The sequence below is a fragment of the Podarcis bocagei genome (genome assembly GCF_964188305.1).
Source record: "Podarcis bocagei genome assembly, chromosome: 7".
Lineage (NCBI taxonomy): Eukaryota > Metazoa > Chordata > Lepidosauria > Squamata > Lacertidae > Podarcis > Podarcis bocagei.
In genome coordinates, this window is record NC_138132.1 from 35,219,959 (window position 1) to 35,232,790 (window position 12,832).

Sequence of the window (12,832 nt, forward strand, 5' to 3'; positions counted from 1 at the left end):
CTTTCTGATTGGGTTCAACTGACATCCATGTTTTATTGCAAGGGCTTCGTGTATAACAAATAGCCACTGATTTGGGGCATGTCCTTTGCCATTTCAGCTGCACGCCCCCAGGGTGAGCTTGTCAAAGAGGTGCTCTCCCAAACCATCCTGGGGCACTCCCAGGCGCCTCAAGTTAGATAGATGGTCTGCCAACTGCTTGATGGCCTTCACTTGTTCCTCCAAAAACTGAGACTTTAGAAAGTGACACAGCTGCACAGAGAAGGCAAGCAAGGGAGGAAGAAGAATTGCTCAGGGCTTGCACTTCCTTTTTCTTTTGAAACAGTCACTGGTGGTGAGTCCCAACCCAGATCATCCTCATCACATCTGGGATCTGCTAGCTCAGAAAAAAAGGAGATTTTGAATGCTCAAAGGCTTTGATACTAGATAAGACGAGTGCTGTGAGCAGAGGGCTCATAGCTCAGGGGTGAAGCACCTGCTTTAAAAGGCTCAAGGGCCCAGGGCCCAAGTTCACTCATGAAAGTGATCTTGTGTATTATAATAGTGTGGCTGGGAAAGGCTTCTGCCTGAGCTGTCATTGGCTCAAGCCAATATTTGAGAATATGAAATGGTCTTTCCAAGGGGGCTGCCTGTCTCTGAATGTTGGGCCAGCTCCTGGTCTACATGTTTTGTTTAGAGATTCTAGTGTAGCCTTCCCCCACCCAGTGCCCTCCAGTTGGTTTTGGCTGCAACTCCCATCAGCCCAGATTTGCATGGCAATGCTGGCTGGAGGCTGGTGGAAGTTGTACTCCAAAAATCCAGAGGGCACCAGGTGACTAGAATGAGCTTTTCAGTGCCTTCTCAGGGTTCTCCATTCTCCCCAAATGTCTACCCATTTATTTATTTTTATTTTGCTCACTAACCACAGGTGACATACATGAGGATCCTCCTTCTCCAGAGCCAGCCTGTGTAAGTCCAGGAGACCTTGGTTCACGTTTCCTTCCAGCCGCAGGGCACTCTGGAAGGCTTCAAGGCTGGACTGCCACTCATCCTGCTCCGGCTTCTGTTAAGGAGAGGCCGAAGAAGAATTGGGTTAGCAAGACAGGCCTTGCCCTAATTTCCTATCAGAGTTCTTTGGGAGTATCAACAAGCATATAGATAGACATCATCCATCTTTGGTGGTGCCGTGACAAGGTGTTCTGCTTTTGGTCAGCAGTCTTTGAAGAAATCAGATTAATCTGTAATATAAATCCAACACCTTTGTTAGCCTTGCTAGGAATAATAAATTAATCAAATCAACATTTATCTCATTGGGCGATGTTGGCACTGTTGCTGGTAGCCGCTCATTTAGAAATAGCTAGATTTTGACTTCCGGAGGCGGCGCGCTCAGCAATGGCGGTCCTCTTCAGCTGCTGAAGAGGGGCTCCGCGGAAAAGGGTCGTGCGCTGCGGCACAGCGACGACCCATCTAGATAAACCACGGGTAGAGTGAGCTCGTGGCCGTGGGGTTCGGCGGGCACCAGAAGCGACCTCGGAAACGCAGAAGAGACCCCGTAAGGGGTATCGGAACGTGGAGGGGGTAGCGGTGCTGTGAATCCATCGCTCTTTCCGCGGAAGCGAAGCCGCGCGGCTGCTGCTGATTAGCGCTGACCTTTCTTCCTTCAACAACTGAATTGAAACAACTTACTCGTGAGTAAGAAACCTAAAGTTTTATTCGGAACTGATTTGGTGAAATTCGGCTGAAAGCGGGAGACGCCAAAAAGGAAGTCAGTCTTCCGGCTCTGTTTAAAGTGCCAAGCAAAGACTTTTCTAAAGCGGAAGCATTGAAAGGAGCTTAAAAGAAGTTGGAATTTACTTTGCAAACTTGATCTAGACTGTTTAAATCTTAAAAAAAGTTATGACAGTTTCGTAAGTGGATTAAAACTGTGGTCTCTCTTCTTCCCAATCTGTGGATTACAAAGTTTCGAAACCCGGCTCCCGATCTGCCTGGATATAAGTTGTATCGGACTGCGGTAACTGTATATAAACCACAAAACTAGATCGGGCTATTTTGTATCTGGAAAAGAAAAGGAACTGTTGCATGCACCTTTGTTAAGAACTATTACTCTCTGCAGTTAAAATTGAATGGAAGATCCCCCTGTTTTGGATGTTATTTAATTTTTATTTTTTCTTCCTCCTTCTTTGTGGGGATTTAATGGCGGAAACTCTTTACCCATCTCTTCTAAATTTGTTTTTGGGAGCTCCCCCTACTGGATTATAGAACTAACAGTCTCTGAGAACTGCCGGTTTTTTTCCTGGATGTTTACTCCCTCTGGATTGTTTCCCATGGGATTTACAATTTGACCTTGATTCTGGGACAGCTGTGGAATGAGTGGCGCACCAAAAACAAGAGCTGGAAAGAAAGCAAAACAATCTGAACTTGTGCAAACAACTTTGCCTGGACAGTTACGCAGATCGTCTGTTCCAATTGTGACAGGTCTGCAAGAAGGACAAATTATACAACCACCCTTAGGGGAGATGGCTGCTGGAGGGATAGACCCTATTTCTAAAGAAATATTGGATCAACTGGCAGCATTAAATAAGAAAGCTGACGAACAGGCAGCTAGATTTGATGAACAATCTGCTAAATTTGATCAGGTGACAGCTTCCATTAATAAATTGACAGACCAGGTCACTAAAAATACACAGGCAATAAGTAGTATTGAAAAGGTTACAACAGAAAACCGAAAATTTGTTGAAGAAGTAAATATAAAAACAGACGAAAACAAAAAGAGGATAGAGGAATTAAGAGGGGAGGTGAGGCCATTGAGCAGACAGGTAACTGAACAGCAAGCGTACCTGTCCCTGGCAGAATTGAAAAATAGGGAAAATAATCTCAGATTGAGAAATATTCCAGAATCCGAAAAGGAGGACTTGATTGGCTTTCTGACAACAGAAATCTCCAAATTTTGGGGATTGACAGAAGAGAAGGACTTTAAAATAGTCACCGCTTTTAGACTAGGAAGAGTGGTCAAGAAGGATAAACCAAGAGATTGCTTGATCATTTTGAGATCAAAGCAAGAAAAAGACAACATACTCGGCCTACATTTTAAAAATTCTTTGGTGATACAGGGAAAGACGGCAGAAATCTTCAGAGATATACCAAAACAGCTTTTGGATTTAAGAACCACGTATAAAGACCTAGCAAGCCTACTGAGAAACAATAAAATCCCTTATAGGTGGGAATTCCCTCAAGGACTATCTTTTACCTTGAAAGAGAGGAAGGTAAGAATTAGAACAGCGGAGGAGCAAGAAAAGTTCTTAAACGATCACGGGGAGGACCTTCGGAAAGGAGTAGCAGGAGCCTGGCCACCTCCTTCGTTTGGTTTCAAGCCGGTTCCACCTCCAGGTGAAGAAGACAAAGGAGACACCCCCACTGACAAATAAATTGATCCAGGATGTCTCTGCAGTTACTTAGCTGGAACATAAATGGCGCGAATTCTCCCGAAAAAAGGAAGAAGATTTTTCATATTTTAAGAAAAGAGCAATTGGACGTCATCTGTCTTCAAGAAACGCATGTGACCAGGCTCCACAGGAGAGTGTTAATTAACAAGAAACTAGGCCAAGAGTTTATTTCATCAGACAAGGTTAAAAAAAGAGGAGTAGTGATTTATGCAAAGGAGAACCTGGCACCAAAATTGGTATTTAAAGATGAACAAGGAAGAATTTTGGCGATTGAAATACAATCACAAGGAGAAAAATTTTTGATAGTTGGAATATACGCACCAAATGATGGGAAATCGGAATTTTACAAGAGACTGCACGAGACAATGCTGGATCATATTGACTACACCAACATCATTTTGATGGGAGATATGAATGGGGTAGTCTCTACCTACATGGATAAGTCACAAAACCAAAATCTGAACAAGGATGGCAGACTTCCAAAGACCTTCTTTGAACTTACAGACAATATGGATCTGATTGACATTTGGAGGACAAAGAACCCTCTAGGCATGGAGGGAACTTTCTTCTCTGAGGCCCATCTATCATGGACAAGAATCGACCAAATCTGGATATCAAGAGGACTGGCACCTAAGACAAAAAAAATAGAGACCTGTCCTAAAACCTGCTCCGACCACAATGCTTTGAAAATGGACTTGAGACTTACACCAGCTGGATCCTTCAGATGGAGAATGAATGACTACTTGTTTAGAGACCAGGAGATCGTGAAGAAGGCCCAAAAAACGCTGAAAGACTATTTTGAAATAAACTTGAATACTTCGGTGGAAAAGAAGACAATCTGGGACGCGAGTAAAGCCGTTATGAGAGGGTTCCTGATACAGCAGAACACTATCAAAAAGAAGCTCTGGAATGGTAAAAAGGACAAGATTTTGGAAAGAATAAGAGAGGGAGAAAGAAAATTGAGATTAAATCCAAAATCAAAAGAGGTCTTAAGAGAAATAAAATTTTATCAAGCACAATATACAAAATTGATAAACCAAGAAATTGAATGGAAAATTAAACAGATGAAACAAAGATCTTTTGAGTCGGCGAATAAATGCGGGAAGCTGCTGGCATGGCAGCTGAAGAAGAGACAAAAATTGAACTTTGTTACCAATCTGGAGGTTGAAGGAGAATGTATTCAGAAACCAGAAGAAATTAGAAAGTGTTTCCAGAGATACTTTAAAAAGCTGTACACCCAAGGACCACAAGCAGAGATTGAAATAAATAATTTCTTAAAAAGTCATGGCCTGCAAAAGCTAACACAAGACAAACAAACAACCCTGAACTGTAGAATAACACAACAGGAAATTGAAAGAGCCATTCAGAATCTGCAAATAGGCAAATCCCCGGGCCCAGATGGGCTTACCTCCAAATACTATAAGACTCTGATGGAACATTTGATACAACCATTAATGGAGGTATGCAACCAGATCATGGAAGGGAAGGGGGCACCAGAATCGTGGAAAGAAGCATTCATCACTCTGATACCAAAATTGGAATCTGAAAAGACTCAACTCAGAAATTATCGTCCCATCTCACTCCTAAATGTGGATTATAAAATCTTTGCTGATATTTTAGCAAACAGACTGAAAAAAGTTTTGAATGAAGTAATTCATAAGGACCAAGCAGGCTTTCTCCCTGGTAGGCATTTGTCTGATAATACTAGGAATATTATTGATGTTTTGGAGTTACTTCAGACAAATATGAATACAAAAGCAGTTTTGATTTTTATAGATGCGGAGAAGGCCTTTGACAATATATCTTGGAAATTTATGAAGAAAAATTTGGAAGGGATGGGAGTGGGAAGGGCGTTTCAAAATAGTATTGAAGCAATCTATTCAGAACAAAAGGCTAAATTGATAGTAAACAGTGTGGTGACGGAGGAGTTCAAAATTGAAAAAGGAACACGACAGGGGTGCCCCCTATCACCCTTGTTATTTATTTCTGTCCTGGAGGTTTTACTGAACTGGATTAGGAGGGATCAGCTGGTGGAGGGAATACAGGTCGGAGAAAAGCAATACAAACTTAAGGCCTTTGCAGACGATTTGGTTTTGACACTACAGGAGCCAGAAACCAGTACAAAAAGAGCTCTTGAACTAATTTCTGAGTTTGGTCGGGTGGCGGGATTCAAGTTGAACAAACAAAAAACTAAGGTTCTGGCAAAAAACTTGACATCTGCAGAAATAGATGGGTTTCAGAAGGAAACAGAATTAAATGTGGTTACAAAAGTGAAATACCTGGGGGTTAATTTGACTGGGAGAAATTTGAATTTATTTAAGGATAACTATGAAAAATGCTGGTCAGAAATTAAAAAGGACTTGGAAACTTGGTCAAGATTGAAACTTACCTTGTCGGGAAGAATTGCTGCGGTAAAGATGAATGTATTGCCAAGAATGTTGTTTTTGTTTCAAACCCTTCAGATCGTGGACAGAGTGGAATGTTTTGGAAAGTGGCAGAGAGATATTACGAAATTTGTCTGGCAGGGCAAAAAGCCCCGAATAAAATTTAAGATATTAACAGATGCAAAGGAAAGAGGGGGGTTTGCCCTGCCGGACTTAAGATTGTATTATGAAGCTGCATCTCTCTGCTGGATGAAAGATTGGTTTCTGTTGGAAAACACTGATGTCCTAGATCTAGAAGGGCACAGCAATGTGTATGGGTGGCATGCATATTTGTGGTACGACAAGGCAAAGTCTCATAAATTGTTTAAAAGCCATATTGTCAGGAAAGCCTTACTTATTGTCTGGACTAAATACAAGGACTTACTTGAAAGCAAGACCCCGAGGTGGTTATCACCGACGGAGGCCAAGGCCATAAAACTACGTAATATGGGGAGTGGCTGGTTGAGATATTGTGATATAATCGAGAGAGATGGTGATACTTGGAGGTTGCAGAGCTTTGAAAAATTGAAAGGAAAGGTGCGAGACTGGTTTCATTATGCCCAAATTCTAGAGATTTTTAAAAAGGACAAAAAAATTGGTTTCCAGGTGGAGAAATCAAAATTAGAGACAGAACTACTTGAACCTAAGACGAAAGTGCTTTCAAGAATGTATAACTTGTTGCTTGAATGGAATACCCAAGATGAGATAGTTAAATCAGCAATGATAAAATGGGCACAAGACATTGGGTACAACATTATGTCTGAAGACTGGGAAAGGTTGTGGTCCACCGGTATGAAATTTACGGCATGCAGTGCCTTAAAGGAAAACATTATGAAGATGGTATACAGGTGGTACATGACCCCAGTCAAACTTGCAAAGATTTATCATTTGTCTGATAATAAATGTTGGAAATGCAAGGAGGCTGAAGGAACTTTTTTTCACCTCTGGTGGACATGCCCGAGGGTGAAGGCTTTTTGAGAAATGATTTATAACGAGTTGAAAAAGGTGTTTAAATACACCTTTTGTAAGAAACCAGAGGCCTTCCTCCTGGGCATTGTGGGCCAGAGAGTGTTAAAAAAAGATAGAGCTTTCTTCTTATATGCAACCACAGCAGCAAGGATTCTTATAGCTAAATACTGGAAAGCACAGGAACTACCCACGCTGGAAGAATGGCATTCGCAGCTGATAGACTATATGGAATTAGCCGAAATGACAGGCAGAATCCGAGACCTGGGAGAAGATGCAGTGGAAGAGGACTGGAAGAAATTTAAGGACTATTTACAAAAACATTATAAGTTATATGAATGTTGAGAGTTTGCTAAGTGCTTTGGAAAAACATGCTTCAGTATTGAAATTGGTAAATGATTGAAACTAAGTTTTAAGATTTTGAAACGTATAAATTATGGACTATATAATTAAATGAAAACACAAAAACAACTGAAATAAGGTATTAATTTGCTGTTTATTTTTCATTGTAAAGATGGCAGGGGATGGAGGACGTGGGGAAGTCTGGTTGATTATGAAAATGGATCTGAAAAAGTGAATTTCTTCTTCTTTTTCTTTATAACTTTCTTTTCCTTTCTGTAAAACCGCTTTTGTTGTGTTACTGATGTTGTATTTTTACCCTGGAAAAAAGCAAATAAAAAATCATTATAAAAAAAAAAAAAATAGAAATAGCTAGATTTTGGTGATCTGCAACAAGCCTGACAATAGACTCATGGTATGTGCTCAGGTGTGGTCTGTAACCAGGACAAGGGCAAGATAAGTTCCTCATCTTTTTACAACATTTAGAATCCATCCATCTCCCATTTGAGATGTGACCATCAGTCAAGACAACCTGCCCAGCCCCACAGAAACATCTGGAAAGGCCTAGTGGATTAGAGTCTTTAAAATACATTATGAATGGGTTCTAAGTAGTGGTTCCAGCTTCAAGCTGCTGTTACACCTTTTTCCAAGGAACAAGAGATTTGCTGCTATTGTTTTAGTTTATTGTATTTTAAAGTATGTTTATTCCATGTGAAAAGACTATTTTTTAATTTTAAAAAGCAAAATAAAATAAAAGATACAAACATATAGATAGACATCCTGACACTGGTAAACCAAACAGAGGCAGATGTCCTGATTGTGGCACCACAGGGAATGGACTAGTTTGCCTCAATTGCTGACTACTTTAATCAAGAAAGCAGACACCACACACCTGAATGTCATGAAGAATGATGCACCCCCCTCGCTTGTTCTGGTATTTCAAAAACATCTCTGCGTATCCCCTCTTCTTGAGTGATTCCTCTTTCAAGAATGTAGCTACATGCTTGAGGGCAACATCATCACGGCTGAAGTAGTAGGACTGAGGTCAGGGAGGGGGAGAAAAACAGAAAAGTCCAGTCAACAATTAAGCAGACTATGCAGCAATTTAGCTGCTGTTTCAACCATCTGTGGATCAGGTTTAGGCAAAGTTGCCTGGCGGCTTTCTTAGTTCTTTGCTGCTAAAACATGGAAGGGAGCATGAAATTTGACCATTCACTGAGAACACTCCATTGGCAAGTGTTATAATTTTCTGACAATTCCAGCCGGTCTCTTAAAATCTTAAGAATTATAAATCAATGTCAATATTGGCAAAACTGTTCAGTCTTTATTATGATGCACCTGTTGTTAACAAGGCTGTTATGCTAAAGCAGCCCAGGAAAATGCATCAGCCTTTACACTTTGACCTGACCCGTGACAGGAAATAGGGGACACTAATTGCCATACTACACGCTAGCAAGGTTATACACGCTAGCAAGGCTATGCTTAAAATTCTACAAGGCAGGCTTAAGCAGTATGTGGACAGAGAACTCCCAGAAGGGCAAGCTGGATTTCGAAGGGGCAGAGGAACCAGAGACCAAATTGCAAACATGCGCTGGATTATGGAGAAAGCTAGAGAGTTCCAGAAAAACATCTACTTCTGCTTCATTGACTATGCAAAAGCCTTTGACTGTGTCAACCACAGCAAACTATGGCAAGTTCTTAAAGAAATGGGAGTGCCTGAGGCAGTGGAAGACAGGAGTGCCTGGCATGCTCTGGTCCATGGGGTCACGAAAAGTCGGACACAACAACAACAATTGCCATACTGGGGACCAACAGTAGCTTTGCTTAAAATGTTGGGAGTTGCAAATATGATTAATGGGAGAAACTGTGTTTGGATTTCAGGGTGGGCCAACACCAATGTTGTAGAGATTCCCCAACTCTTGCTGGACCCCCCCTCAACATGCCCCCTGCCACCATGTGCTTACAGGCAATGCCAGTGAGAGGGTAGCTGCATGATGACTACAGTGGCCCTGATTTCAGATATCTTTGTTGCTCCAGGTAATCACGGCCTGTCTGCAGGCTCTCTTCTGTGCCTTCCTGTGTGACCAGGTCCAACCAGCTGTCATGCCAGTGGAGTCTGGTCCATGGGGCGAATGCAGCACTGCCACGCCAACTTCGGTCTGCTCTCAGACTACCCACACCTTCCTGCCTTCTGACATGAACCAGTCCAGGGTGTGGCACTGCTTGCCAGCTTCCTCCTCCTCCTCCTTAGTCTCACTCTTGCCCTTGTAGAACTCAACAGGGAGGAGGGTAGGGACAAAACTAGTGTTTGTTGGCTTTGCTTGACATTCGCTCTAGCGCCACCTGCTGCTGACCTCCCTGCTTTCCACCCCACCAAGCACCAGCCACTGTTGAGTGATGCTTTTGGCACCAGCCCCATGAAATGTTCACTTAAAACAGACTTGGGTGACACAACTCTCAGCCCCCTGCAACAGCACACATGAGGCCATTTGACATGCAAAGGGGCTTCTCTCTGGTGATGCTCCCTCAAAGCGCAAGAGAGATTAAAAAACAAGGTACCATGGAAAGATAGACGTAACTGGCATGGAGCTGCAGGTTCACCATGTGGTTAACAGCAGCCTCACAGTCCACGTGGTAGTTCAGCTGCACCTGGGAATTCATATCTATTGCTCAACACTAAACTGGCAAGTAGAAGACTTCCCTCTTAAAGGGCTGATCCAGCTCTGCACCCTGAAAGTTTCCACAGTAACTGACCAGCCACCATAGCTGGCCTTTCAGCTCAAAGCAAGAAGGTCAGGACACAGGAAGAAACCATTCAGCAGGGAAGACAGAGGTCCTCTGTCACTCGGATCTTTAATGACCTTTCTGCAGGCAAGAGCATGACTCTGCAGTGTGGCACAAGGGTTGCCATGACACCTGGGAAGGTAGGCTGATGCCAGGGAAACAGCAAAGAAACACACCAGGGTGCTGATCCTGCAAGCACTTGGTGTGAGTTTTCACCAGCATTCATCAAACAACCACACATGGAAGAAGAAGAAGAGTTTGGATTTGATATCCCGCCTTTCACTCCCCTTCAGGAGTCTCAAAGCGGCTAACATTCTCCTTTCCCTTCCTCCCCCACAACAAACACTCTGTGAGGTGAGTGGGGCTGAGAGACTTCACAGAAGTGTGACTGGCCCAAGGTCACCCAGCAGCTGCATGTGGAGGAGCGGAGACACGAACCCGGTTTCCCAGATTACGTGACTACCGCCTTCCTGGTCCTCCTCCTCAGGTGACCTTACCCTGGCCGCCAGCCACACAGCAGGGAAAACCCTTCTGGAGAACCATCTTGCCCTTCAAGGGGAGGAGAGGAGAAGCAGAAGCAGCTTGGTAAGTCCCTGCCACCCAGTTCCTGGTAGCCCCTCCCACAAAGCTGAAAAGCCACCTGGCGACCCTGAGAAGGTAGTCCATGAGTCAGGACAACCATATTGTTGGCACCCTTCTTTCCTGGGAAACAATGGAGGAGTCTGCCTTTGGGGGTAAAGTTGGAGAGTTGCAGTGCCTGCTGTGGCTGTAGAAATCAATACTGAAGAGATGTTTTATTGCAGGTGGGGCAGTTTTTTGCCATTTTTTTGCCAGTAATGTGACTTACAGATGAGAGTTTTTGTATCGGCACCCCACATTATAGACAACACGTTGTATAGTCTGGCTTTTGAAGTGTTTGTGTTAAATTGATGCAGACATTGTTTGTATGGACTATATTGCAGACTTGAGCTAAGTGATGGCGATGGTTGTTTTTTCTGTTTTAAAAAATTAAAAAAATGTTTTTCTTTGTTTTTAAAAAAGTGGCCCATGGCCCCCTTTGTGATACAGTATCTGAATGACCTATTTTGCAGTGTTAAGCCTCCGACATTGGAGGTACACAGTCTAGTGGAGGCTGGCCCAAGGGGGCTTATGGGACACCGCCCCACCTCTCTGCCTTCTTATTTACAACTAGTCCAGAGGGGGGCACTGCCAGCCAGTCCCCCCCCCCTCCTTAGTCTGAGTGCTGCCTTTGCAAAACTCAGCAGGGAGGAGGAGAAAAACAAAACTAGTATGAATTGGCTCTGCTTGTCATTGGCTCTGGCGCCACCTACTTTTGGGCTCCCTGCCTTCTGCCCTATCGGTCCCAATGGGCAGCAGCCATCCTGGCTAGTAGATGTTGAATTACCGGGTGTTTGAGGGAGGGAGGGAGGCCAGGTGGCCGGGCAATGGTCCCGGTCCATCACCAACACTAGGTGCTGCCAGCCACACAGCTGGGTCCTCTAGAATCAGCCACGATGGGGCAAGGGGCAGGTGGGGTTGGCGGGAAAGACCCTCTTCGCTCTTCCCCTCGGGGCCTCCTCCGAGGGTGCCGGTGTTGTCGACCCAAAAACCCAATGACAGTCCCTTTTGCAGGAAAGAGAAACAGTGCGTGAGATCGATTCCTTCCTGGGGTGGACACAGGCTGGGAGGTTGAGCCGCGGGGACGCGACGCGTGGCAGAAGCTCAGCTAGTTTTGGACTGGTCAGTGGCTGGAAGACACCCAGGAAAGCCCCCCCCCCCACGGAAGGAGCGTGGGAGAGAAATGTCAGAAACCAGGACACTGCAGCCACCAGCCTTACAGGGGCCGATCGCTTGCAGCAGGGAGCCTTGTTCTTTCTTCGTGGGTCGTGGTAGGGGGTGTCTCCCAACGCGGGTGTGGGCGTCGGAGAAAGAGGTGCAGGGTGTGATAGGAATTTTATGGTTTTAGATATATAGTAATGTTCATAACTGCACATACATAGATCAGCACAGGAACCATTTTGATTCCTAAACTGACCAAATCCTTTCTCTGCAAGGTTAAAAAATGGAAAAGCCTCCCCATTGTCTCTTCCTTTAATCTGTGTTTGAATAAGGTGTGAGCCTGTGACCTGGCCCAGGAAATAAGTATTTTAGCACTACAAAAGAATGGCCAGGCTCCCCAGAAAATCCAATCAAGTAACCTGCTAGACAGGAGATAAACAAGGACAAGAGAAAAACAACATTTAAATTTCTGTGATGTAGGTGGGATGTATCTGAGGGGTGGTCTTAGGTTACACCCCTTCTGTGATGTATGCATAATGTTTCTGGGGGTGGTCCTGATCTAGAGAAGGGGAATTTCAAAAGTCTTTATAAGGCCTTGCAGGCCATTGTTCTGGGTCCTCTTCCTCTCCTGCGTGTGAGGGGAGTACCCTGTTGCAACAGATCAATAAAGATCAAGCTTACTAGCTGCTTTGCTTCTCAATATTCTCTGGTTGGCCTCTGTTATTTTCTCCTACCAATAGGGAACCTATGTAAGGACTCTATATGGGCTCTTGGATACCCCATAAGGGAAAAGGGCATATTTTTATTTACAACAGATGGCGACCACGCACGAAGGGACTTTTGGTTACCCGGATTCTGGAAACGAGGAAGGACTGGTTATCCAGCGCGCACCAGGCAGTTTGCCAGGAGGAATAACCAGTCTTCCATCGGTCCCAGGGTCTGGCAATAACTTGGAGTTTCAGCGGGGCTAACCAGAGGAAGCAAAGCTTGATCAGGCCGGCCTTAAACAACCAGTCAAGAGATCCCGGAATCACCAGGACAGCGCTTGCGAAGTGAGTATGAGTAGGAAAAATGGGTAGTGGGGTGGGATTCTGCAAACCACAGCAAACCTATACTTCTCAA

The 12,832-nt window shown here is 44.1% G+C and overlaps 1 protein-coding gene across 2 annotated transcripts; it reads right to left on the reverse strand.

The window, feature by feature from the left end:
* Position 1: 1 nt before the first annotated feature.
* Positions 2 to 10,156, reverse strand: LOC308592453 (ferritin heavy chain A-like). 2 transcript variants are annotated; one of them, XM_081203939.1, is made up of 4 exons: positions 9,707 to 10,153; positions 8,040 to 8,186; positions 914 to 1,039; positions 2 to 249 (listed from the first exon to the last, which is right to left on the reverse strand). In XM_081203939.1, exons 1-4 carry the CDS (start codon positions 9,806 to 9,808, stop codon positions 94 to 96), a joined length of 531 nt encoding a protein of 176 aa, XP_081060065.1. In that variant the 5' UTR covers positions 9,809 to 10,153; the 3' UTR covers positions 2 to 93. The 2 variants fall into 2 exon arrangements, with proteins under 2 accessions (XP_081060065.1, XP_081060066.1); XM_081203940.1 differs by having other exon boundaries at positions 239 to 373; positions 9,707 to 10,156.
* Between the last annotated feature and the right edge of the window lie 2,676 nt (positions 10,157 to 12,832).

Coding starts and splice junctions, on each gene's coding strand:
- LOC308592453 (XM_081203939.1), bottom strand. CDS start 9,808: ATGAATTCCCAGGTGCAGCTGAACTACCACGTGGACTGTGAGGCTGCT. Junction 8,187..9,706: donor GTTACGTCTATCTTTCCATG/GTACCTTGTTTT, acceptor CCCTGACCTCAG/TCCTACTACTTCAGCCGTGA. Junction 250..913: donor TGGAGAAGGAGGATCCTCAT/GTATGTCACCTG, acceptor TTCTCTGTGCAG/CTGTGTCACTTTCTAAAGTC.